Source organism: Symphalangus syndactylus, chromosome 14 (genome assembly GCF_028878055.3).
Source record: "Symphalangus syndactylus isolate Jambi chromosome 14, NHGRI_mSymSyn1-v2.1_pri, whole genome shotgun sequence".
NCBI lineage: Eukaryota > Metazoa > Chordata > Mammalia > Primates > Hylobatidae > Symphalangus > Symphalangus syndactylus.
In genome coordinates this window covers 54,792,262-54,820,026 of record NC_072436.2, presented here as the reverse complement: position 1 = coordinate 54,820,026, position 27,765 = coordinate 54,792,262, and the positions used below count along the sequence as shown (strand labels likewise).

At 50.8% G+C, this 27,765-nt stretch overlaps 1 protein-coding gene across 2 annotated transcripts in view; it reads left to right on the top strand.

Moving 5' to 3' along the window:
• The first annotated feature begins 10,966 nt into the window (after window positions 1-10,966).
• Window positions 10,967-27,765, top strand: part of CNNM4 (cyclin and CBS domain divalent metal cation transport mediator 4) — a 53,189-nt gene continuing 36,390 nt past the window's right edge. The window contains exon 1 of one of the 2 annotated variants that reach the window (XM_055241699.2): window positions 10,967-12,481. In XM_055241699.2, the coding sequence (XP_055097674.1) occupies window positions 11,080-12,481 (1,402 nt within the window). In that variant the 5' untranslated portion in view covers window positions 10,967-11,079. The remainder of the gene's footprint in view (window positions 12,482-27,765) is intronic. The other variant, XM_055241700.2, reaches the window with a different exon arrangement.

Below are 27,765 nucleotides of genomic sequence, written 5' to 3'. Positions count from 1 at the left end.
TCTCAAAAAATAATAATAATAATAACTCACATACCTTTCCAAGTCAAATGAAGGGGATATTCCAAAACAATTCGGAGGCTCCTGCAAAGAAGGGAGACTGGCACCTCATGCCACAGTCAGACCTCTGTAAGAAGGGAGACTGGCACCTCATGCCACAGTCAGACCTCTGCTCAGGCAGTGAACTTGCTCTCCTGCCCCCCTCACTCCTAGAGCAGAGGGAGGAGAGAATTGGAGAGAGCTGGACAGAAAGAGGGATTGGTGGCCAGGCGCGGTGGCTCACGCCTGTAATCCCAGCACTTTGGGAGGCCGAGGCGGGCGGATCACGAGGTCAGGAGATCGAGACCATCCTGGCTAACACGGTGAAACCCCGTCTCTACTAAAAATACAAAAAATTAGCCGGGCGAGGTGGCAGGCGCCTGTAGTCCCAGCTACTCGGGAGGCTGAGGCAGGAGAATGGCGTGAACCCCGGGGGGTGGAGCCTGCAGTGAGCCGAGAACGCGCCACTGCACTCCAGCCTGGGTGAAAGAGCGAGACTCCGTCTCAAAAAAAAAAAAAAAAAAAAAGAAAGAGGGATTGGTGGCAGGGTGCACTGGCGCACGCCTGTAGTTCCAGCTACTTGGGAGGCTGAGGTGGGAGGATCACTTGAGGCCAGGAGGTTGAGGCTGCAGTGAGCCAAGATTGCACCACTGCACTCTAGCCTGGGCAACAAAGCAAGCCCTGTCTTGAAAATAAAAAAAAAAGAGGGGTTGGCCCTGGAGTGGTCTCTACTACAACCCTTGGGTAGGCTCCCCCAAGAAGGGTACCCTCCAGGCAAATGGGACCCCAACAGTGAGAAGCAAGGAGCAAGGAGGACTGACAGGGGCTGAGCCTCCCACTACCAGAACCAATATCTGGACACCAAATCACACTCAGTCAACCAGTAACAACCACAAAAGGAGTGGCGATTAAATTGTGGGAAATTAAGTAAAGAGAAATTACCCTTCTTCTCTCTCTTTCCTCAACACTGGAAAAGTTAGACCTGAGAAGGAAGGGAATGTGTACCAGAACCATCCCATGACCACCTACACTCAACACCAGGCACAAGCGAACACACACAAATATATCCCCCTCCAGCCAACTGCAGCAAATGGAGGGGTGAAAGGCTGACCAAAGCCCTTCCCCACCTGCAAGTCCCTGCAGCAGAAACTGATCCCCAAGCCTGGAGAAAGATGATAGGGAGGGGACACAGATGATATACATCAGAAATGAGATGGCAGGGGTTTTTGTTTGTTTTTTTGTTTGTTCGTTTTGTTTTTGTTTTCTTTCTCCTTCCTTCCTTCCTTCCTTCCTTCCTTCCTTCCTTCCTTTCTTTCTTTCTTTCTTTCTTTCTTTCTTTCTTTCTTTCTTTCTTTCTGATGGAGTCTCGCTCTGTCACCCAGGCAGGAGTGCAGCAGCACAATCTCAGCTCACTGCAACCTACTCCTCCCGGGTTCAAGCGATTCTCCTGCCTCAGCTTCCCAAGTAGCTAGGACTACAGGCACACACCACCGTGCCTGGCTGATTTTTGTATTTTAGTACAGACGGGGTTTCGCCACGGTTGCCAGGCTGGTCTGGAACTCATGACCTCAAGTGATCTGCCCATCTCAGCCTCCTAAAATGCTAGGATTACATACGTGAGCCACCACGCCTGGCTTGTTTTGTTTGTTTGTTTTGTTTGGTTTTGTTTTTGAGGCAGGTCCTTGCTCTGAGGTTGGAATGCAGTAGAGCAATCATGACTCACTGCAGGCTCGACCTCTTGGGCTCAAGCGATCCTCCAGCCTCAACCTCCCAAGTAGTAAGGACCACAGGTGTGTACCACCAAGCCTGGCTAATTTTTAAGTTTTTCACAGAGATGGGGTCTTGCCATGTTGACGAGGCTAGTCTTGAACTCCTGGGCTTAAGCAATCCTCCCTCCTCAGCCTTCTAAAGTGTTAGGATTACAGGCCCTGATTGGGCTTTTAATGCTAAAAGTCATACTAAAGCTATGGAATCTATCCAAGACCTCAAGAAGGATACAGAAAGGGAAATGTGACAGAAATGGGTTAAAAGCCTTGAATGGAAAAGAAATAAAACCGTGTCATGTTAAGTCCCCACTGAGTTGAGATCACTGATAAAAAGGTCATAATCTTTTTTTTTTTTTTCTCTCTGAGACGGAGTCTTGCTCTGTCACCCAGGCTGGAGTGCAGTGGCCCAATCTCGGCTCACTGCACCCTCTGCCTCTCCTGTTCAAGCAATTCTCCTGCCTCAGCTTCCTGAGTCGTTGGGATTACAGGCATCCGCCACCACGCCCAACTAATTTTTTTTTTTTTTTGATGGAGTGTCACTCTGTCACCTAGGCTAGAGTGCAGTGGCGTGATGTTGGCTCACTGCAACCTCCACCTCCCGGGTTCAAACGATTCTCCTGCCTCTACCTCCCCAGCAGCTGGGATTACAGGCGCGCGCCAACGTGCCTAGCTAATTTTTCTATTTTTAGTAGAGATGAGGTTTCACCATGTTGGCCAGGCTGGTCTCGAACTCCTGACTTCAGGTGATCCACCCTCCTCAGCCTCCCAAAGTGCTGGGACTACAGGCGTGAGCCACCGTGCCCAGCCATTTTATTTTTATATGTTTTTATTTTATTTTATTTTATTTTTTATTTTATTGAGACAGAGTCTTGCTCTGTTGCCTAGGCTGGAGTGCAGTGGTGCAATCTTGATTCACAGCAACCTCTGCCTCCCAGGTTTCAGTGATTCTCATTCCTCAGCCTCCCAAGTAGCTGTGATTACAGGTGCCCACCACCATGCCCAGCTGTTTTTGTATTTTTAGTACAGATGGGGTTTCACTATATTGGCCAGGCTGGTCTCGAACTCCTGACTTCAGGTGATACACCCACCTCTGCCTCCCAAAGTGCTGGGATTCAGGTGTGAGCCACCATATCCGGCCTATTTTTTAACTTTTGTAGAGATGGGGGTTGGGGCGGGGGTGGGTTGGTGGTAGTGGTCTCACTATGTTACCCAAGCTGGTCTCAAACTCCTGGCCTCAAGTGATTCTCCTCAGCCTCCCAAAGCGCTGGGATTACAGGTATGAACCGCTGCACCCAACCCTGAGAAGGATTCTTAACCTTTCCAAATCTCTATTTGGAAAATGAGACTAAGAATGGTACCCCTCCCAGTCTCCTTGCAGGGCTGAGGTGAAGGGGGACAGAAGCAGTGCATTCAGCAGGTAGAGGGGACACTGCAGCTGACAGCTTGAGGCTTCCATAACCTCCATTTAGGGACCTCCTCCTTATATAAAAGCCCCAGTCAGACCCCTGATCAACCCTTCTCGGTCCCCTCCCCACTGTAGATGAACCGCAGCCAGGGGTGCTTTGATTGTCCATGCCTGGGTAGTTGCCCATTCCTACTGGAACCCTTGGAAATGGAGGAGGGACAAGTCTCCAGAGAAAGGGGAGGTACCGCACCTGGAAGAAAGAGGACAGGAAGCCGGACAGATCTAAACAACAGGTGCCCACTACATCTGACGATGCTGATTTTGCCTTCACCTTACAGAGGTCAGTTGCAATTCTTTCCTGTGTTGCCCAGGAAGAATTACACATCCAGGAATTTAAATCAGCATTGAACCTGTTTATCTGATCCAGTCCTCTTATGTTAAAGATAAAGGCCCCGAGGCCCAGCAAGTTGAGCTGGTTGCTAAATGTCTACAGGTAATTGGCACCTTGGCAATTGTTTGGGACAAACCTGAGAAAATCTGGATACTTGGAAATGAAGATCTCAAAGGCTGTATGGATTTCTGGGTGAGTTGGGACACAATAAGATTGAGGAATCAGGAACTTGCCTCATTAGTATGCCCGAGGTGATTTATTGCCACATGTGAGTTGTGCCAAGTTCTGTGGGTGTGGGTGCTGCTTACATATACTAGAGCCTTCTAACGCCCACCAGTCCCTGCAGCCTTCCTCCCAGAGGAATTCCACCGGGATGCCCATGAGCAATATATGAGACCAGTATTTTTCAAATGTGGATCAGTCAAGAAATCAATTTAGTTGGATCAAGACACAGATTTAAAAAAAAGAAAAAGAACAGAACTTATATCAATACATATAGTCTCTGGAAACAGAATTGTAATTTTACATATAAGGCCGCTGGCCAAGTGCTTCCCACTCATTTCCTACCCCTGGGCCCCAAGAGTATTATTCCTACTCCACTTTATTTTTTTTTTTTAGAGACGGGGTCTTGCTGTGTTGCCCAGGCTACAGTACAGTGGCTAATCACAGGACTAATTGTAACATGCTGCAGCCTCAAACTCTTGGGCTCAATTGATCCTTCTGCCTCAGCCTCCTGAGTAGCTGGGATTATAGGTGCATACCACTGCACGCAGCTCATACTTCTTTTTTAAGGGAAATCCAATTCATTCCATAAATGCATATGGAATGCTGGGCACTCCTGATACAGAGATGACTATGATACAGTTTTTGTCCCCGAGGGATTCTAAACCCAATAAGAAATGGCCTCTAGCCCAGAGTATGGTAGAGAAGGTAATGAAGAAGGCAGACGGTGGCAAAATACTGAACAGAAAAATAATCCCTGGGCCCTGGGATGAAGGGGAAGGAGGACCAACGTTTTCTACTTTATACACTGTGTTATTTGAATTTGTTGCAGTGAACATGTATAACGTTTGCATTTTAGAAGCCCAGTAAAAATAGAAAATTACACAAATGATCAAATGATTGAAATGTAATTGAAAATCTTGGACTGGGGAAGGAAAAGGAACTAATATTTATGGAGCAGTGCTTTCAAACTCTGGCTCATTTCGTCTTTTTGATGCAGTGAGAAGGGTCTCTTGATCCCCATCTTATTTATGTATTTTTATTTATTTTTTTTTTTTGAGATGGAGTCTCTCTGTGTTGCCCAGGCTGGAGTGCAGTGGCACAATCTCGGCTCACTGCAACCCCCACCTCACGGGTTCACACCATTCTCTTGCCTCAGCCTCCTGAGTAGCTGGGACTACAGGCACCCGTCACCACACCCGGCTAATTTTTTGTATTTTTAGTAGAGACGGGGTATCACCGTGTTAGCCAGGATGGTCTCGATCTCCTGACCTCGTGATCCGCCTGCCTCGGGCTCCCAAAGTGCTGGGATTATAGGCGTGAGCCACCACGCCTGGCCTCCCATCTTATTTTTAAAATTATTTACTTTTATTTATTTTATGGATGTATTTATTTATTTATTTTAGTCTTACTCTTGTCGCCCAGGCAGGAGTGCAATGGCACAATGTCGGCTCACTGCAACCTCTGCCTCTTGGATTCAAGCAATTCTCCTGCCTCAGCCTCCTGAGTAGCTGGGATTACAGGTGCACACCACCACACCTGGCTAATTTTTGTATTTTTAGTAGAGATGGGGTTTCACCATGTTGACCAGGCTGGTCTCAAACTTCTGACCTAAGGTGATCTCCCCACCTTGGCCTCCCAAAGTGCTAGGATTACAGGTGTGAGCCACCGCATCTGGCTTTTTTTTTTTTTTTTTTTTTTGAGACAGAGTTTCACTCTGTCGCCTAGGCTGGAGTTCAGTGCTGTGACCTCAGCTCACTGAAACCTCTGCCTCCCAGGTAATCCCCATCTTAAAAATTGAGAAACCAAGGCCCTAAGAGGTGAAGCACTTTGCCCCAATTCTCTGGTTAGCAAGGGAAAGAGCCCTTGATATTTTTGCTATAGACTTTTTTCCATTTGCCAACTCAGAAAAAGGGTCAGAAACTAGGGACGATGATTCCAAGCACTTTGTTATTAGGCCTTTATAAATACTCAGTGTCTGTTATCTTGTTCTTTCTTGTTTTTCTCTAGTGATTTATAGTTAATGTCTTAAAATAATGGTCTTTGTGTTTTTGGAGGTGGAAGGAAAAGCTTCCTGGGGTAGCCAGTCTTGGGGACAGTGGGCAGGAGGAGGGTGGCATGAGAGAGGGCAGGCTGAGGGACTCCCCACCCAGGCCCTGGTACTAGCAGGGGCTTCCCAGGCAGGCCTTGCCTAAGGGCTTGCCAGGTGTCTGATGCCGAATGAGAGGCTTCCCTCTCTTCCTGGCTTGCCCAGCCTTTTCAGCTTGAGCCCCTCTGTGCTGTGAAAACCTTTCTTAGGCTCTCTTCCAACAGGCTTCTCCTCCACTCCCGCCTCCTTTCTGTCCTCCCAAAGGAGGCCCAAGGGTCCAACGGGGTCTTGCTTAGTCCCAGGTGGCCTCCCCCTCAACCTCCCTTCTTCCCTCATCATCCACGCCTGGTGTTCTCCCTCTGGAGGAAAGGGAAGAAAATGAACGAGAAGACTGTGGTTACGAGTGGATGGAGAGACACACTGGAGCTAAGGAAATTTACAAGCGGCTTCTAAAAATCCTGGCTGTGGGGCTGGGTACAGTGGCTCACACCTGTAATCCCAACACTTTGGGAGGCCGAACTAGGAGGATCACTTGAGGCCAGGAGTTTGAGACCAGACTGGGCAACACAGGGAGACCCTGTCTCTACAAAAAACAAAAAAAAATTAGCTGGGCATGGTGGCGTGCACTGGGACTGTGGTCCCAGCTACTCAGGAGGCTGAGGTGGGAGGATTACTTGGCCTAGGGAGGTTGAGGCTACAGTGAGCCATGATTATGCCACTGCATTCCAGCCTGGATGACAGAGTAAGACCCCCTCTTAAAAAAAAAAAGAAAAAGAGAAAAAAGGATCCTGGCCACATCATTTTCATAATTATCATGGTGACTGGGCATGTTTATTGAGCTCTTACCATGGGCCAGGCACTTGTGAAGTACTTATGGCTCATCATTTCACTCAACACTAGAGAATGTCCCAGAGTCCCAGGTCACACAGGCAATCAGCAGCCAAGCCAGCCCCCAGGGCCCTTCAAAGCTGTGCTCTGAACCTCCATCGTGGGGCATCCTGCCTTCCATGGTCCTCCTCCCAAGAAAAACAATTTGTCCTGTGGCCAGAGGAACCTTGAAGCCCACTTACGTAGTTAATACAAACCCCTTCACCTTTGCTGCTCTGGCATTCGACTTCCTTGGCCTGGACCCACTGATGTGATGCTCTCACTCTCTCCTCTGGCTCAATTAAACATTTGTCTCAGGTAGAAATCATGACATCCTCCTATCCAGGTCCTCATGCCCCCACTTGCTGGGATGACCTGAGTTGGGATTTGAGCACCACCCTAGCTAACTCTACGCTCACTCTGTCCTTCTGTAGAAGGTTGACTGCTCCTTCCTTCCTGAGATAATTTAACGGCATGGATGAGTCCTGCAGGTGTTCAGGGCTATCATAGTAGACTCATGGGCAGCCGGTGAACAGGCCACTGCATGTACTGACGACAGCGCATAGCTCACCCTGAAAAGATGTCTCATGGTCCCCAGCCAGGTTCTCCAACCCTGGGGCCCACAGTGCACCCGGAGGGATTCTGCCCATTGTGGGGCCAGGGCAGGCCTCAGGCTCTGAGCCTCACTAGCGGAAGGGCAGCTTCTCTGCCAGCAGCTCCTCTGCCAGCAACTCCCCATCTTGGAGACCCAGAGGGTGAAGAGGGCTAAGAAGCTAGCCTGGGAGGATTAGATGCCGGGTTACTAATTCAGGATCCTTGTTCATCATCGGATCTCCAGCATCAGCGCGATGCCAGGTACAAGCGAAGGGGCACTAAGCCTTTAAGACTGTTACCCTGCACAGAACCAGAAGGGAGCGGGCTCAATTATGGGAGGTGTAGCCATGTTGCCATAGGGCTTACACCTGGAAAGAAGCAGTGAGCTCCAAGGATCTCATGACTAGGGTGCTGTTACATGCTCAGGGGTCCAGGATCAGGACCCCTCTGGGCAATTTCTACTTGCAAATAGAAGCCACTAGGTAAGTAAGGACTTGCCACCCTGAGGCAGAGAGAACAGGTTTTTTTTTTTTTTTTTTTTTTTTTTTTTTTTTTTTTTTTTTTTTTGAGATGGAGTCTTGCTCTGTCTCCCAGGCGGGAGTGCAATGGCGCGATCTCGGCTCACTGCAAGCTCCGCCTCCCGGGTTCATGCCATTCTCCTGCCTCAGCCTCCCGAGTAGCTGGGACTACAGGCGCCTGCCAACACGTCCGGCTAATTTTTTGTATTTTTAGTAGAGATGGGGTTTCACTGTGTTAGCCAGGATGGTCTCGATCTCCTGACCTCGTGATCCGCCCACCTCGGCCTCCCAAAGTGCTGGGATTACAGGCTTGAGCCACCGCGCCCGGCCGAGAACAGGTTTGATCATGCCTTTATCTGCCCCCAAAGGAGAGAGGCTCCTCGCTTGCACGTTTGCTTTCTGCCATTCTCACCGCCTGGCTAACCGAGAGCCACACATGCATCCAAGCTTCCTGACTCAGCATGTTAACAGACCGCTGTCTCCATGCTGTCCCCACGGTGGGAGAGGTATTTCGATGTGGCAGATGCAGAAAAGGCAGACTCCCCTAACCAGGGTTGCAAGCTGGCAGCAGCTGAACCTGGACTTCGGCCTCGGCCCCGTGTGCCTCCTCCAACAAGTGATACTGTGTTTATCTTTTTATTTTTATTGTATTTATTTATTTTTTTTTTTGAAATGGAGTCTCGCTCTGTCACCCAGGCTGGAGTGAGTGGCATGATCTCGGCTCACTGCAACCTCCGCCTCCTGGGTTCAAGTGATTCTCCTGCCTCAGCCTCCTGGGTAGCTGGGACTACAGGCGTGCATCACTTCACCTGGCTAACTGTGTATTTTTAGTAGAGATGGGGTTTCATCATCCTGGCCAGGCTGGTCTTGAACTCCTGACCTCAGGTGATCTGCCCGCCTTGGCCTCCCGGGGTCCTGGGACTACAGGTGTGCACCATCATGCCAAGCTAACTTTTTATTTTTTAAATTTTTAGTGGAAACGAGTTTTCGCTATGTTGCCCAAGCTGGTAATCCCACATTTACCCTAAATATCTACAAAACTTATTTTTCCTTTTCTTTATTGGCTTCTGTCATTAGACTCAGTGCGTATGAACAGAGCTTCTGAGTGTGGACAGCCTGAAAAGGGTAAAATAAAAAGAGCCAATTCGTACTTAAGCAGAAAAAAGACATAATAGAGAAAAAAATAAAATCATAAGAAAAAGGGAAAAAATAGCCAATTGATTGATAGTAGAATGGGAAAGTTTCTAAGTATGGGAGGTGGGGGTAGGAGTGGAGCAGGGCGCTGGCGTTACAGCTCACTAGGAGATGAGGAGAGCTGGGCTTGCTTTGAGGCAATTCAGGTGGCTCTTCCTGGTTGGTGGAGACAGGGAAGGAACAGGCAGTCAAGGTTCTGCTTTTGTTCTGTCTCAGCCAGTGCCCATTCCAAGGCTCCTATTCCTCGAAAAAACTGGCCTGCTGGGCACTCACTACAAAGTATCCGCTATGAGTGGGGCCCCTACTTGCAACAGACTTCTCCAGGCTGGCCTAGTTTACAGACCCTTCAATCTCGGCTAACAGGCCTTTCTTGAGTCAGGGCCTCTCTGCTACCACACCTCCTCCCACAACATTGTATGATCCTTTCTGTTTAGGCTCCTTCTGTTTGGTACTGATTGTTGCTTTTATTAGCAAACATTATACCAAAATGAAAATAAATACAAGTGTCGGTGCGGGAAGAGAGTAAAGTGGGTTCTGTGTCTTCAGTACTGGGAAAAGATTTGCTGTGAGACCTGGTGGTCAACCCAGTACCTGATCTTCTCTGTGCACCTCTGCAATTATTGTAAGGATATTTATCTGTCTGTCTCCTTCTCCTTCACAGGGCGGGCAGCTGCGGTCTTCCTTATACACCCTACTGACACAGGGGTAGGGCCATTCACGAAGCAGTCATTTCAGGGATAGGCCCACTGCTGCGCCTGCCTGCTCATGTCCACAAGCAGCTGCCCAGCTAATCAGTCACCACAATTTGGGGTTAGGAGTTTGGTCCTGGAAGGCAGGTAGCAACAACTACTACCTAGCCAAAGAATATTCTAAAGAGCTGTCCTGTCGTGTTCAATGTCTAGGTCCACAGTTCCCGCAAGCTTAGCGAAGTAATGCTCTATCATTCTTACCCTCATTTACAGATCGAGAAATGGGCTGGGAGATGACAGTATGGAGGGACCAGGATTTGTGTCTTGGCTCAATTTCTGCATCTCTAAATGGAAATAATTCTACTAACTCTGAGGGTTGTTGCGTAAATTTAATGAATATATGTGTTTACTTGTTTATATCCTGTTTTCTGTTCTAGACTGTAAACCCTAATGGGCAGCGACTTCGGCTTGTTCACTGCTCTATTGTCAGAGCCTAGAACAAGTGCCTGGTACAAAGTAGGTGTTCAGTAAATATCCATGCTAAATGGAAGAGACAGGAGACAAGTCTAGGCCAGAGCCTGGCCCTTCTATGACCTTAGTTCCCAGATTTGCCTTCCACATCAGGCAGCCACTGGTTGATGGAAGCATCGTCGGGCTGGGGCTGGGGCTGGGGCTGGGGCTGGGGCTGGGGGAACCTACTTCTGGCCTTAGGACAAGTTCGGCAAAAATCTCAGCAGTGAGGAGGCCAGAAAAGTCTCCAAGGGGCAGGCTGCAATGCCAGCCTAAGCCCTCAGGTGTCCTTTTTCTTTTTCTACATCAGGAAAAGCACTTTTCTCGCCCTGCCTGCAGAGCGGGCCACCCCTAGCTGCAGGTGCGGGACGGGAGAGGAGCCTCCCACGTGCGAGGCCGAGGAACAGGAACGGCGTGGCTAGGAGACCAGGTCCCGGAGGAGAGCTGGCCCCACTGGCAGAGAAAGGCGGGGAAGGGCGCGGAGGCGGAGCATTGGGCGGGTACCCGCCGGCGGCTCTCGCGCTCCGGCGCTGCTCCACCTTAAGCGTCTGGACCCCCCCCCCCCCTTAAGGGCGGGCGCTCAAGCAGCGAGCCCCGGGGGCGGGGCCTCCAATGCAAATGAGGGGCGTGGGCAGGCGGGGCGTGGCGGGCGGGGCGCTGACCTGACGTCAGGCTCGCGGCCCTGGCAGTTGGCTCGGCGGCAGCGGAACGGCCGGAACGGCCAGAGCGGCCGGAGCGGCGGTGCGGAGAGGGGCCGCGCGGCGTGGGGAGCGGCGGCGGCGGCAGAGCCAGAGCAACATGGCGCCGGTGGGCGGGGGCGGGCGCCCGGGCGGCGGGCCGGCCCGCGGGCGCCTCCTCCTGGCAGCGCCGGTGCTGCTGGTGCTGCTGTGGGCGCTGGGGGCCCGGGGCCAGGGCAGCCCCCAGCAGGGCGCGATCGTGGGCATGAGGCTGGCGAGCTGCAACAAGTCGTGTGGGACGAACCCGGATGGCATCATCTTCGTGTCCGAGGGCAGCACTGTGAACCTGAGGCTGTACGGCTACAGCCTGGGCAACATCTCCAGCAACCTGATCTCCTTCACCGAGGTAGACGATGCCGAGACCCTCCACAAGTCCACCAGCTGCCTCGAGCTCACCAAGGACCTGGTCGTCCAGCAGCTGGTCAACGTGAGCCGCGGGAACACGTCCGGCGTGCTGGTGGTGCTCACCAAGTTCCTCCGGAGGAGCGAGAACATGAAGCTGTATGCACTGTGCACCCGGGCCCAGCCCGATGGGCCCTGGCTGAAGTGGACGGACAAGGACTCCCTGCTCTTCATGGTGGAGGAGCCTGGGAGGTTCCTGCCTCTCTGGCTGCACATTCTCCTAATTACGGTGCTGCTGGTGCTGTCGGGCATATTTTCTGGCCTTAACCTCGGGCTTATGGCCCTGGACCCGATGGAGCTGCGCATCGTGCAGAACTGTGGCACCGAGAAGGAGAGGCGCTATGCCCGTAAGATTGAGCCTATCCGGCGCAAGGGCAACTACCTTCTCTGCTCGTTGCTCCTAGGGAACGTGCTGGTCAACACCTCCCTCACCATCCTTCTAGACAACCTCATCGGGTCCGGCCTCATGGCGGTGGCCTCCTCCACCATTGGCATTGTCATCTTTGGGGAGATCCTACCGCAGGCCCTGTGCTCCCGACATGGGCTGGCTGTGGGTGCCAACACCATCCTTCTCACCAAATTCTTTATGCTACTCACCTTCCCCCTCAGTTTTCCCATCAGCAAGCTCCTGGACTTTTTTCTGGGCCAGGAGATTCGCACTGTTTACAACCGGGAGAAGCTGATGGAGATGTTGAAGGTGACGGAGCCCTATAATGACCTCGTGAAAGAGGAGCTCAATATGATCCAGGGTGCCCTGGAACTACGGACCAAAACTGTAGAGGATATCATGACCCAGCTCCAGGACTGCTTCATGATCCGCAGCGATGCCATCCTGGACTTCAACACCATGTCGGAGATTATGGAAAGCGGCTATACCCGCATCCCGGTGTTCGAAGACGAGCAGTCCAATATTGTAGATATTCTCTACGTCAAAGACTTGGCCTTCGTGGACCCTGATGACTGCACCCCCCTCAAGACTATTACTCGCTTCTATAACCACCCGGTGCACTTTGTCTTCCATGACACCAAGTTGGATGCCATGCTGGAGGAGTTCAAGAAGGGTAAGGCCAGATGTAGTTCCCCTGGTTCAATTTCCTCGTGACGCTTCTTTTCCCCTGTCGTGTTTTGTGTCTGCTGGCTTTAGTGTTCTGTTTGTGTGATTCTGTGTCCCTTTGCCTCTGAGGTGAACGATTTTGGAGCGGTAGACCCATTCTTAAGTGTCTGCCGTCTGCCAGGTAGTGTGCTGTGTGCTCCTGATGAATCAAAGCTGAATAAGACACACTCGCTCCCTTGGAGGGCTGGAGCAGGGCCTCAGGTAACTATTGAAGCAAGACAGAGTAAGACAGATGCCTGAAAAGAGGCCAGGGCGATGGAGATTTAGAGTATGGGGTGGAGTCAGGAAGGGGCTGGGAAATTGGGGAATTCACAGGGAAAGGAGCATTTGAGGAGAACCTTAAAAGATAGAGAGGCTTGCTGCTTGAGACAGAGGGAACCCCGCAGGCAGAGAACCCGAGTGGAGAAGCAAAGGTGTGCTTGTGGCCCAGCAGGTGGTCCTGTTTGGTGGGCATAGTGGCTCTGATGCTCAGTGGTCAATGGCTGGAGTAGTTTGGGGCCCGGTGGTGGACGCTAAGTTTGCTCCCAGCTTGGAGCTACAGGTTTTTGAGCAGGGGAGTGATGTTACTGGAGGTGCTAGCCCACAGAAGCAGAATTGGGAGGTCTCTAATTGGCTTGCTGCTCTGAACAATGCCAAGTAGCGCTTTCTACTATTCAGCAGAAGCAAGCAGATTAAGTTTTGGCAATTGTGGCGCCAACATAAGCTTCCCTCCAGTGGTCTGCTGGAAATCTTCAGCTGCCTTGCACTGCCTTGTGTTTTTTTCTCACCTGGGTTCTTGGCCATTTCACAGGTAGTTAGAGAGGCATTTGGAGGGTTTACTCATCAGCCTCAAAGCTCAAGGCACACACTCCTTTTCTTCCAGCAAAATTTTCCTCCCACCTCTGCCATTCAGAAACCCTCAAAGTGGCAGTAAACAAGCCAATTATGGAGTGGAACCCTCCCAGGCTGAAGGAAGTGAGGAGGCAGAAAGGGAATTTCTTTTTAAAGGAATGGGGGTGAGGGGCTCATCCTAAACTTGGGGACTTTGCTTTCTAAACACCCTCCCAGCCTTCATTCCCATAGGAGAGCTCCTACTGGCTGAGGCTGCTCAGGCCGACCTAGGGCTTGGAGGGACTTCGGAATCCTAGCAGGGAGTGAGCTGGCAGGTGTTTCTGTAACGGAGAATGGAGGACAGCTTTGGAGTGGGATAGGGAGGAGCTGGCTTTGCCAGGTTTGGTCTGAAAAGATGCTGAGGTCAGGGCCAGGGTGGTGGGTTGGTACCCTCCTAAGTTCAACAGACTGAATCTTAGCATCGGACCTGAGGACCACTTGAGTAAAGTAAGCCAGAGTCTGGGAGAGCCCCCGGGAAGGCGGCCTCCCTGCAGAGACTGGAGAGACAGACCCCTGGTGGTGAAGGCAGAGGCTGCGGTGGGGCGGGGGTGGGGGCGGCTTTGGGAGTGCAGACCCAGGAATCAGGTTTTCCCAGGTACCCAAGCCTGGGACAGAAAACAGTGAGGATCTGTGCCCCACCCCCACCCTAAGTCTTGGGACCTGAAGACTCCTCCTATTGCTTAGTTGGGAACCTGATTAGGACCCTCCAGGGCAACTTCCTCCTCACTGCCTCTGTGGTGTTTGGGACTGTGGCTTGTGACACACCCAATAGCACCTTCCCATCAGTTCATTTGGAATCTGGATCCAACCAGTATGGATTGGTCTGACCAATCTCCCAGTCTTGATCAGCAGGGCTGAGCTCTCTTGGGTGGGAGTCTCCTGGGTCTTGAGAGGGCTGTCTTTGGGCTCTGTCTTGTCAAGTGCCCTTTCATTAAGTTGGGAAAACAGAGCTAGCATCTCTTAGGCCAGAGCAGAGCTCTGCTAAGCCAGAGTCCCCAGGTTCAGTTTACTCCGGGAAACTCTTCTTAACAGAGACCAGTAGCCTGAGGCCAAGCCCTGGAGCAGTGCTGGTAATCCCAGGGAACTGCACATAGGCTGCCTAGCACAGCAGGCCGCCCTGGAGATGGTGATAGTCCCCCCTCTCTACCCACCCCCCACAAATGAATAGGCCCTGCGGCTTTATGCCATCACTTACTTCCCCATTCTCAGAGGTCTTGGAAAACCAGTTTTAACTCATTGCACACCGGGTTCCCTGCAGTGTGGCCTCTTCCAGACCTTCCAATCTGGCATCCACCTTCTTAGTCTGAGATTGCCCAGGACACAGCACACACCTAGTATACATCTGCAATTTAAGAGTTTCTTGGCCGGGCACGGTGGCTCATGCCTGTAATCCCAGCACTTTGGGAGGGCGAGGCGGACAGATCACAAGGTCAGGAGATTGAGACCATCCTGGCTAACATGGTGAAACCCTGTCTCTACTAAAAATACAAAAAATTAGCCGGCCGTGGTGGCACATGCCTGTAGTCCCAGCTACTCGGGAGGCTGAGGCAGGAGAATTGCTTGAACCCGGGAGGCAGAGGTTGCAGTGAGCCCAGATCGCACCACTGCACTCCAGCCTAGGTGACTGAGCAAGACTCTGTCTCAAAAAAAAAAAAAAGAGTTTAGGAGTCTAGTGTTGGGAATGCTTTTTTTTTTTTTTTTTTTGCTAAGAGAAACAAGTGAGCAAAGTTAGAACAGCTGGCATTGTTTTATTTGTTTGTTTGTTGTTGTTTTTTTTTTGAGACGGAGTTTCGCTCTTGTTGCCCAGGCTGGAGTGTAATGGCACAATCTCAGCTCGCTGCAACCTCTACCTCCCGGGTTAAAGTGATTCTTCTGCGTCAGCCTCCAGAGTAGCTGGGGCTACGGGCTACAGGCATGTGCCACCACCCCTGTCTAATTTTGTATATTTAGTAGAGACGGGGTTTCGCCATGTTGGTCAGGCTGGTCTTGAACTCCCGACCTCAGGTGATCCACCCGCCTCGGCCTCCCAAAGTGCTGGGATTACTGGTGTGAGCCACCCCACCCAGCCTTTCAGCTGGCGTTGTTAACAGCACCAGAGTCAGAGTTGGGGCGACTGTCGGCCGGGCGCGGTGGCTCACGCTTGTAATCCCAGCACTTTGGGAGGCCGAGGCGGGTGGATCACGAGGTCAGGAGATCGAGACCACGGTGAAACCCCGTCTCTACTAAAAAATACAAAAAATTAGCCAGGCGTGGTGGCGGGCGCCTGTAGTCCCAGCTACTCGGAGAGGCTGAGGCAGGAGAATGGCGTGAACCTGGGAGGCGGAGCTTGCAGTGAGCCGAGATTGCGCCACTGCACTCCAGCCCGGGCGACAGAGCGAGACTCTGTCTCAAAAAAAAAAAAAGTTGGGGCGACTGTCTAGCCCAGCATCTCTCTCTGAGGGTCTATCCTGGACCCTCCTCCACCCAAGGTTGGGTGAGGGTCCTGAGCCTAGCTTTGCCAGAGTCCTTCTGCCCCACAAGTAATCCTCTTTTAGGGCCTTTGTATTCCTTCTTTCCCCTTTCCAGCATTATAAGCTCCTTGAGGGTAGAAGCCATGCCTTCTTAGTGTTTTCACTGAAACTCAGTGCTTGGTAAAGAGACGGGTCTCCAGTAAGTGTTGGACAAATGGATGAACAATGGATGACTATCTGGCAAGCCCTGCTGGCCTTTGTGCTGTTCTATTCTGTTCTTTTCTTTTCTTTTCTTTTCTTTTCTTTTCTTTTCTTTCTTTTCTTTCTTTCTTTCTGACGGAGTTTCTCTCTTATTGCCCCGGCTGGAGTGCAATGGCACTATCTCGGCTCACTGCAACCTCCACCTCCGATTCTCTTGCCTCAGCCTCCCGAGTAGCTGGGATTACAGGCACCCGCCACCATGCCCAGCTAATTTTTGTATTTTTAGTAGAGATGGGGTTTCACTATATTGGCCAGGCTGTTCGCGAACTCCTGACCTCAGGTAATCCACCCACCTCAGCCTCCCAAAGTGCTGGGATTACAGGCATGAGCCACTGCGCCTGGCCTTTTTTTTTTTTTTTGAGACAGAGTTTCACTCTGGCATGATCTCAGCTCACTGCAACCTCCGCCTCCCAGGTTCAAGCTATTCTTGTGCCTCAGCCTTCCAAGTAGCAGGGATTACAGGAGCATGCTACCACATCTGGCTGATTTTTGTATTTTTAGTAGAGATGGGGGTTTCGCCATGTTAGCTAGGCTAGTCTTGAACTCCTGACCTCAAGTGATCTGCCCGCCTCAGCCTCCCAAAGTGCTGGGATTACAGGTGTGAGCCACCGTGCCTGGCCCTTTTTGCTGTTCTTAAACACACCAGGATGCTCCCACCCTGGGGCCTTTGCCCTGGTTGTTTCCTTGAGCTGGAATATTCTTCTCCAGAAGTCAGCATGGCTCACTGTCTTCCCAGGTCACCTCTCAGTGGGGCCTTCTTGCCACCTTGTTTAAAACTGCACCCACCATCCCACCCCAACTTCCTAATCTCCCCTGCCCTGTGCTGATTTCTCCTCTTCTCATAGCATGCATCGCTCTTTAGCATCTATGTAATTTGCTGATTTACTGTGTTATCTACTGTCTGTCTCCTCCCACTGGCATATAAGTTTCAAACGGCAGGTCTCTTTGTTTTGCTCATCAATGTATCTCTAGCCCCTAGGATGGCTCTTCGCACATAGTAAGGCCTCCATCCACGGCACTGAGTGAGTAAGTGAGTGAATGCATACCTGTCTGGTTTGGCAGAGGATTATTCCCATTTTAATAGTGTTAGAATTCTGAGGAGCTGATGAGGGCAAAGAAAAATAGGTGTTGTGCACTTACTGGGTTCAGAGTTCCAGCCACACAGGACAGACAGGAGGAGCGCCTGGGATGACATGTCAGGGACTGAGGAGTTTGGGGCCTTGAGTGTGATGCATGGTTCCCCTCCATGTGCCTCAGTTTCTTCACCAATAAGTGGTCTTTGGCCACTGGGGGTTTACACAGCTTCCCTCGTTAGATGAGTCATGAATGTGCTCCTGCACACTTAGAGGCGGGCTAGGGGCATCGGTGCAGAGGTGGAGGCCAAGCATCCCTAGGAGTAAGGCAGGGGGTACAGTCTTGCAGCACTTCTGTCTCCCAGCTCATGGCAGTTAGTGCCAGATATCTGTGGAACCCCATGCTGCGTGCAAGACGTGATGCTAGGTGCTGCAGGACCACAGGAGTAAGATCACCGAGTTGGTGAGACAAGCCCTCAGGCCTAAGAGTCTCCTGTGATTTGAACCTTGGCCCTTCCGCTTAAACCTCACCTAGAACTGTTTGCAGTACTGGGTGTTGTGGGTGGGTTTGTCCAGCTTGGAATCTCAGAACAAAGACGCCTCCAGCTCCTCCTCCGCCAGTCTGTGTTTTGCCTTCACCACTCTCCCAGACCCTGAAGCAAAGTAATGAAGGAAGAGGGCAGAGCTATGCACCCCACCTTGCAACCCACTTTCCAACTTCTAGCTGTGCCCCACCCTCTGGGACACTCTTTCCTTCCCAGGTACTTAGCTCATCTTTAAACACCTTATCTTTCCCCACCCACCTTATAACCACCTAGACCCTGTATAGACCTGGGTGTAACTCCAGCCAGCCTGGTCACTGACCTGTGAGGTGGCCTTGGACCTGTTACTCCTCCTCTCAGCAAGTTAGTGCAGTATAAATTGGTGGGGAAAAGCTAGAAATATTTTCATTAAAAAATCCTCCTGGCTGTGGCTAACGCCTGTAATCCTAGCACTTTGGGAGCTCTTTGGGTGGGTCACTTGAGGCCAGGAGTTCGAGACCAGCCTGGCCAACGTGGCAAAACACCATCTTTACTAAAAAAATGCAAAAATTAGCTGGGTATGATGGCACATGCCTATAATCCCAGCTACTAGGGTGGCTGAGGCAGGAGAATCGCTTGAACGGAGGTTGCAGTGAGCTGAGACTGCACCACTGCACTCCACCCTGAGCGATAGAGCAAGACTCTGTCTCAAAAAACAAAACGAAACAAAAAAAAAACAACAAAAAAACACCCATATTTTCATCTAGGCCGTGTCAGATTTTCCCACTGACTTAATTTTATTCCTGGAACAACTTTATAAAGTTGAGAAAAAACACTGCATGATTTTTGCATTCACTTTTGGTTCCTCTCATCTGACACACCTTAAGTAACTTATCTTCCACACCCCACCCTCCCATCCGCACCTGCTTGTTCATTCATTTGTTCAACCAGCAGTGACCATTTTGAAGCCTGTGTGTCAGACACTATGCAGGCTGTTGGGAATCAGAGATGGATAAAACTGCCTTGTTCACAGAACTCACAGTCCACCAAGGAGAGAGACACGTGAACAACGCCTAGCTGCACAGAGCTCACAGATAGGGTGCCATGGGGCTGAGGGAGGGCAGGCCTGCGAGATGCTTCTGAAGTGAGAGTAACTAGACTCATTGATCCTTATGGAGATCTGGGAGTCACGGCCCGGAAGTAGTTGTGAAAGTCTGAGGTTTCTAGCTGGGGATTCACGTTGATTATGTCATTTAACTGCAATCGGGAGAGGGGGACGAAGAGACAGTTTGGTGAGGGCAGAGGGAGGTAAGTGGTGGTAATAATAATGGTGTGACCCGTTACTGAGCTCCTTCTCCATGCCCAGCATTGTTTACACTAGAGCTTCTCACACTCAACTGCCTGGACATTTTGTTAAAATGCAGACTTGAACTCAGTGGGTCTGGGTGTGGCCTGAGAGTCTGCATTTCTGACAGGTTCTCAGATGATGCCCATGCTGCTGGCCGTGGACCACACCAGTGTGCAGTAACATCTAGGCAGGCATGCAGGGGAAAATGCCCACATGAGGCTGAGGAGCAAGGCCAGGACAACGCTAAAAGGTTTAAGAGTCGGCCAAGAGGCTGGGTGCGGTGGCTTACACCTGTAATCCCAGCACTTTGGGAGGCCGAGGCAGGCGGATCACGAGGTCAGGAGATCGAGACCATCCTGGCTAACACAGTGAAACGCTGTCTCTACTAAAAATACAAAAAATTAGTTGGGTGTGGTGGCGGGCGCCTGTAGGCCCAGCTACTCAGGAGGCTGAGGCAGGAGAATGGCATGAACCCGGGAGGTGGAGCTGCAGTGAGCCGAGATCGCGCCACTGCACTCCAGCCTGGGCAACAGAGCGAGACTCCGTCTCAAAAAAAAAGGAGTCGCCCAAGAGCAGGCAGAATGGAGAGAGAGCTGCTGGGCACAGTGGCTTTGTAATCCCAGCACTTTGGGAGGCTGAGGCGGGTAGATCACCTGAGGTCAGGAGTTCAAGATCAGCCTGACCAACATGGCAAAATCCCGTCTCTACTAAAAATACAAAAATTAGGCACGGTGGTGGGTGCCTGTAATCCCAGCTAATGGGGAGGCTGAGGCAGGAGAATAGCTTGAATCGGGAGGCAGAGGTTGCAGTGAGCCAAGATCGTGCCATTGCTCTCCAGCCTGGGTGACAGAGTGAGACTCTGTCTCAAAAAAAAAAAAAGAATGTGTGAGAGAGGAAAGGACAGTGCAGGGGGTGTCAGTGTGTAGAAGCCGGGCTGAGGCGACTCCTTGATGGAGACAAAGAGAACCAAAGAGGCACTGTATTCGGGAGCCTCCTTGGAGGGTCAGATGGGGTGAGGACCACGCACAGACTGTGGGATGGGACCTTAGGCTGTGGGGTGCCCAGCGAGAGCAGCCTCGGACAAGTGGTGCCCGAAGGCAGCTGTGCACCAGCTCTCCAGCCGTCAGCCCTGCCTGATAATAGCCTCAACAAGGTGATTTGATCTCAAGAAGCTGCCCGGGGGCAGGTGTATCTGAGAGTGACAGGAGCTGGTTGATACTCTGGGTGCAGGCAGAGGTCCCAGCGGGGACAGCTGACAGAGCTGTGGCCAGGCTCCTTCTCACTTTCCCTTTAGTGCACTGCTGTGGGAAGGGAACATGAGCATGTGGAGGGGCCTGGTGCGTGCCAGCCGGCGGGCGGCTGCACCTCCTTCCTGGCTGGCCCCGTGCAGCCTATGGGCGGGTTCCCAAAGAGGAGCCAGAACTGAGAGGACACTCACGTGTCTTCACTTGACAGTTCTCAGAGGTCTTGTTTGTGCAATGGAAGGCAATGCTGTGCATCGAGGCCCTGATAGGTTCTTAGGTTATTCTGGTGTTTACTTTTCAAAGGTCTCGTATTTTTAACTAGGAAATCCCGCTCGAGTGTTTTTCTGCTCACCTCTGGTCAGGACGGGAAGCACTGAGCAGATGTTTAACCTTGAAAATGGGTGAATACACAGGAGCACATCATCAGGGAATGGCCCTACAGGATCAGCAGGGGGCCCTTGGGAAGGGGAGGCCTGTCTCATAAGTAAAAGTCTGGGAAGACATTTCAGCGGAATTTGCTAGGGTAGGTAGACATGGCGTTTTCCACGCTAGTACGTGTTGCCCTGGGAGAGCTTGGACAAGACCCAAAGGCTGAGAGGTGAGCCTCGCCGTCCTCCTCAGCAGCTCTGGGGATGTGGCTCAGGCCTCCCGGGCTGCTTCCCATCCTTTTCTAGAGGGACATGGGAGTGCGGATCCCTGGGTGCCTCTCTCTGCACCCCTCCCACATGAACCTGGTTGACTGAACAGCAAGGACATCTTTGAGGGGAAGGAAGCCTGGCCCCTCTGAAGGAGTTGCTACTACAGGCCTCCAGTCTCCTTGAGGGCAGGGTCCAGCATGGTTGCCCTGCACTGAGCGCTGGCTCCTGAAAGGCCGCGCAGCCATGGAGAGTGTGTATGGAAAGGCAGCCCGGGCCAGGCCTCTGTCTCTGCCTTGGTGACTGATTTTCGCAGAGCCTCCTGGTTCCTTCTCCCCAGCCTGTGGGCCATGGACAGGCTGTCTCGAAGCCTTTCTGTGGTCTTAGGGATTCTTGGAACTCCTTAGCAGAACTGACTCTGAGATGTGTGAAGGTGCTAGAATTTCCAGAGGTACCCGGCTGGCCCTCGGCTGAGGGGGTGGGAAGCAGCTGTCTGGCTGGTAGCTGCCATTTGCTCCAACCTGCTGCGGTACAGCTCTCAGCCCCTGTGTCTGCTGCCACGCCTGCCCTGCGTGGCAGCCCTGCCCTGCCTCGCTTACCCCTCTCCTCTCACCAGGACATACTGTCGTGGAGAGGGTCGGAAGTTCCATAAAGGGCCCCTGGCTCATGTCGTAGGCTAGAGCCTGGACTCCTTACTTCTGTACCTATTCCACTGTTAGATGATTTTTTTTTTTTATTAGTGTTTATTATTTTTCCGTAGCCATAAAAGAGATACATCTCATTGCTGGAAATTGTCTCTATTAAAAACAAAACAAAACAAAACAAAAACCTTATAACAAACAGCATGGCTGGGTGCGGTGGTTCACACCTATAATCCCAGTACTTTGGGAGGCTGAGGCGAGTGGATCACCTGAGGTCAGGAGTTTGAGACCAGCCTGGCCAACATGGTGACGTGGTGAAACCCTGTCTTTACTAAAAAAGTGCAAAAAATTTTAACCGGTCGTGGTGGTGCATGCCTGTAATCCCAACTACTTGGGAGGCTGAGGCAGGAGAATTGCTTGAACCCGGTAGGTGGAGGTTGCAGTGAGCCAAGATCGTGCCACTGCACTCCAGCCTGGGCGACAGAGCCAGACTCCATCTCAAAAAAAAAAAAAAAGAAAAAAGAAAAAAGAAAGAAATCCTTGTCTGCATGCTTTTTGGAACACAGTTTAGATGGGTTCTTCAGATTTCCTGCTGATAAGAAATTAAATCCTCATCCCCATCATCCTTTGGGAGTCTCTCAGAGAATCTGCACCAGGACAAGGGTTGGGCAGTGCTGTGCGCCTCTGCGGGAAGGTGAGCCCAGAGGCTGGGTGTACAGCTGCTAGTTTGTTTTGCTGGGGGTTAAACTTGGTGTTGCTGGAGCATTCCCCAGAGGTTACAATCAGAGTTGCTTCCATGCTGCAGGGCTGATTTACTGTGAAGGGGTAGGGTTGTTGCAGGACTGGTTTCCCAGGCTCTCTGGAATACCTGGTCTCTGGCCAGGAGGCAGCCTGGAGCCTCAGTGCAAGGAGGATCCCTCCCCCTCCCCAGGTAGGGCCACTCCCACCCATGTGCGCACCCACACTCATACCCCCACCCACACTCATACCCCCACATAGGCACAGGCAGGCTCACTCCCACCTATGCGCACACACACACTCATACCCCCCACAAAGGCACAGGCAGGCGCTCACACACACATGCGCACACACACACTCATACCCCCACGTAGGCACAGGCAGGCGCTCACACACACATGCGCACACACACACTCATACCCCCACGTAGGCACAGGCAGGCGCTCACACACACATGCGCACACACACACTCATACCCCCACGTAGGCACAGGCAGGCGCTCACACACACATGCGCACACACACACTCATACCCCCCACAAAGGCACAGGCAGGCGCTCACACACACATGCGCACACACACACTCATATCCCCCACAAAGGCACAGGCAGGCGCTCACACACACATGCGCACACACACGCACTCATACCCCCACATAGGCACAGGCAGGCGCTCACACACACATGTGCACACACACACTCATACCCCCCACAAAGGCACAGGCAGGCGCTCACACACACATGCGCACACACACGCACTCATACCCCCACATAGGCACAGGCAGGCTCACTCCCACCCATGCTCACACACCCACACTCATACTCCCCACAAAGGCACAGGCAGGCTCACTCTCACCCATGCACGCACACACACACTCATATCCCCCACAAAGGCACAGGTAGGTGCTCACACACACATGCACACACACACACTCCCACCTCCCAGATGCATAGGCAGGGCCACTCACACATGTTCACACCCACCTGCTAACCCCCCATGTGCACACGCAGGCTTGCAAACACCCACATTTATGCATACATGGACTGTCATCAGGAGTCCTGCCTTAAACTGAAACCTATCTCTCATGAAACTTTCCCAAGAGTTAGAGGTGAGTTTCAAAAATTAGTAAATGCTTGTACAGTGTGATTTATTTCATGAAATGCTCAAAATAGTGACTTTCTCTTCAGCTGCTAGTGATCTGATCCTCCACATTGATGACTGTGTCCTCGTGTCCCCTTCAGACCTCATGGTGAGGACTAAGTGAGGTAAGGCGTGCAAGGTGCCGAGCTCTGTGCCCAGCACTGTGTAATCATGCGGTAAATATTAGTTATTTTTAAAATTATTCTTGCTATTGTCCAAAAGGTGCCCCCGTTGACACCGATGCCGACCTGTGGCCACAGCAGTTCTCATACACTGTCTCCATTGGCAGGCTGCCCTGCTGTTCAGGGTGGTGCCATTTTTGGAATTATAAATACACTGACATCTACTATATACCCACAGAAATTTAAAATTAAATGAAATGGCCAGGTGCGGCGGCTCATGCCTGTAATCCCAGCACTTTGAGAGGTTGGACAGACCACCTGAGGTCAGGAGTTTGAGACCAGCCTGGCCAACATGGTGAAACGCTGTCTCTACTAAAAGTACAAAAATCAGCCGGATGCGGTGGCGTGTGCCTGTAGTCCCACCTACTCAGGAGGCTAAGACTGGAGAATGGCTTGAACCCAGGAGGTGGAGGTTGAAGTGAGCCAAGATCATGCCACTGCACCTCAGCCTGGGTGACAGAGTGAGACTCCATCTGAAAAAAAAAATAGATAATAAATAAATTAAATATAGAAAACTTATTAAAAATAAATAAATAAACTGAGCTCAAAAGAACCCTCTATATAATTATATGCTAATTCAGATGCCATCTTATCTGAACCCCAGTGTATATAGTCAGGGTAACAGAAGGCAGAGCTTAAGGGAAAAAAATGAAAGTGAAACAGGAAATTCACCTCATTTACTTAGTTTTCCCCCCTTCCAAACTGGGGAGAGTTAAACCCGCCGTCCTGACCGCCAGCGCATCCATGTTCCGACTGCAGGAGCCTCATGTGAGGGCTGCCCTGTGGGAGGGGGCAGGGGAAGGAAGGAGCACAGCTCTATTTGCCAGTCACGTGTTTTCATTTCAGCTTCGCTGGTCCTCTGCTGCCTCCCAGGTGTCTCAGGGAGGGAAGCAAGAGGCCACCAGGTGAGTCACTGTTCCCTTGGAGCCCCATCTTGCCTCTGCAACAAAGATCTGTGGTCACTTGGAGGCCAGGAGTTTGAAGTTACATGAGCTATGATTGCACCACTGCACTTTAGCCTGGGTGGCAGAGCGAGACCCTGTGTTTAAAATTTTTTTAAAAATTAAAAAGTTAAAAAAAAAGAACGAACAGGAAATGCCTGTGCTGTGTTAGTGGTTAACATTTATGGAATAATTATTTAATCCTCCAAGTGCTGTAGATGGGAAACTGAGGCTCAGAGAGGCCAACAGTCTTTCCCAGTCACATGACAGCTGAGTGGCAACCTCAGGCTGTGTGGCCCTAGCAGCCATGCTCTGAAGCACTATGCAGTGTCTCTTTGCAGTGAGATTGTAGCTGTTAAGAAAGAGAGCAGGCTGGGTGCAGTGGCTCACGCCTGTAATCCCAGCACTTTGAGAGGCCAGGGCGGGTGGATCACCTGAGGTCAGGAGTTCGAGACCAGCCTGACCAACATGGCAAAACCGCGTCTCTACTAAAAATACAAAAATTAGCTGGGTGTGATGTGTGCCTGTACTCCCAGCTACTTGGGAGGCTGAGGCAGGAGATTCGCTTGAACCCAGGAGGTGGAGGTTGCAGTGAGCAGAGATCGTGCCACTGCACTGTAGCCTGGGAGACAGAGTGAGACTCCATCTCCAAAAAAAAAAAAAAAAAAAAAAAAAAAAAGCCAAAAGATTGGGAGATTCCAGTAAGTTCAGGCTAAAAAAAATGCTAAAAAATATACTGTCAGTTTTAGATTTTTTTTAGGTAAACTTTTTGTTGATGTGTAATATAGAGAAAAGTGCATAAATCATAAGTGTACAGCCTGATAGTTTTTCACAAAACAAACACCCCTAACTGCCACTGAGCTCCAGTAATAAAACATTACCCACACCCTGGAAGCCCACCCCTGACCCCATGCACCCTCCCAGTCCCTGCCCTGCTCCCTCAGTCATCATGGGTCAAATTTTTTGTTTCTAAACTTTTGTAAGTGAATCATATCATATATACACTTTTGTGTCTGGCTTCTGCTGAATGTTAAGGGTCTGAGCTTCATCCATGTTGTGTGTAGCTGTCATTCATTCCTTTTTGTTGCTGTCATAATATTCCCTTATATAACCAGTAATATTGTTGATGGACATTGCATTGTATCCAGTTTGGGACTATTACAAATGATGCTGCTACAAACACTCTTGTGCATGTCTCTTGCTGAACATATGAAGGCATTTCAGTTGGGAATATGCCCGGGAATGGAATTGCTAAGGCACAGGGACAGTAGAGATGAGAGTTTTCCAAAGTGCTTGTATCAGTGTTCACTCCTATCCCCACCAACTCTGGTATTGTTCAGTACGTGTATATGTGTTTAATGTTTGCCATTCAGGTGTGTGCATGGTTGTGTCTCACTGTGTTTTGTTTTTGTTTTGAGGCAGGGTTTCTGTCATCCAGGCCAGAGTGCAGTAGCATGATCACAGCTCACTGAAGCCCCAACCTCCCAGGCTCAAGCAGTCCTCCCACCTCAGCCTCCCAAGTAGCTGGGACCACAGGTGTGGGCCACCATGCCTGGCTAATTTTTAAATTTGTGTAGAGAATGTGGTCTTGTCTTGTTGTCCAGGCTGGTCTCGAACTCCTGGCCTCAAGCTATCCTCCCTCCTCGGCCTCCTAAAGTGCTGGGATTACAGGCCGGAGCCACTGTGCCATTGTGGTTTTTTTTTTTCTTTTTGAGGTGGAGTCTCGCTCTGTCGCCCAGGCTGGAGTGGAGTGGCGTGATCTTAGCTCACCGCAACCTCCACCTCCCCCAGGTTCAAGCGATTCCTCCGCCTCAGCCTCCGGAGTAGCTGGGACCACAGGCCATGCGCCACCACGCCTGGCTAATTTTTTATATTTTAGTAGAGACGGGCTTTCACCGTGTTCATCAGGATGGTCTCGATCTCCTGACCTCATGATCCACGTGCCTCGGCCTCCGAAAGTACTGGGGTTACAGGCGTGCCACCGCACCCGACCACCATTGTGTTTTTTTAAAATTTACTTTTATTGATACATAACAGCTATTTTCACAGTACATGTGATAATTTGATAGATTCATGTAATCAAATCAGGGTAATTGGGATATTCATCACCTTGAATAGTTATGTGTTCTTTATGCTTGGAACATTTGAATTATTCTAAGTTATTTTGAAATGTAAAATTGACTAATGTTAACCATTATCACCTACTGATCTATGGAGCACCAGGTCTTATTTCTTCTAAGTGTATATTTGTACCCATTAATCAACCTCTTTTCATTCCCCTCATTGTGGTTTTGAGATGGAGTCTCGCCCTATTGCCCAGGCTGGAGCGCAGTGATGCATCTTGGCTCACTGCAACCTCTGCCTCATGGGTTCAAGCAATTCTCCTGCCTTAGCCTCCTGAGTAGCTGGAATTACAGGCATGAGCCACCATGCCAGGCTAATTTTTTTGTACTTTTAGTAGAGATGGGATTTCACCATATTGGCCAGGCTGGTCTCGAGCTCCTGACCTTGTGATCCTCTCGCCTTGGCCTCCCGAAGTGCTGGGATTACAGGCGTGAGCCACTGTGCCCCACCTCATTGTGGTTTTAATTTAGATTTCCCTAGTGAATTATGATATTGAGCACATTTCTATATGCTGACTGTCCATTTGACTATTCTTTTTGTTTGTGTCTGTTAACTGTTTTCTTTTTTTTTTTTTTTTTTTTTTTTGAGACGGAGTCTCACTCTTGTTGCCCCGGCTGGAGTGTAATGGCACAATCTCGGCTCACCGCAACCCCCGCCTCCTGGGCTCAAGCAATTCTCCTGCCTCAGCCTCCCAAGTAGCTGGGACTACAGGAGCGTGCCACCACACCCAGCTAATTTTTGTATTTTTAGTAGAAACAAGGTTTCACCATGTTGGCCAGGATGGTCTCAATCTCTTGACCTCTGCCTGCCTTGGCCTCCCAAAGTGCTGGGATTATAGGCATGAGCCACTGCGCCTGGCCTCTTGCCTGTTTTCTAGGAGGTTGTTTGCCTTGCCTTTTTATTTCTTTTTTGAGATACAGTCTCTCTGTCACGTAGGCTGGATGCAGTGATGCAATCATGGCTCACTATAGCTTCAACTTCCCAGGCTCAAGCAATATATTCCACTTTACAGCCTCCTGAGTAGCTGGGACCACAGGTGTGCGCCACCACACCCGGCTACTTTA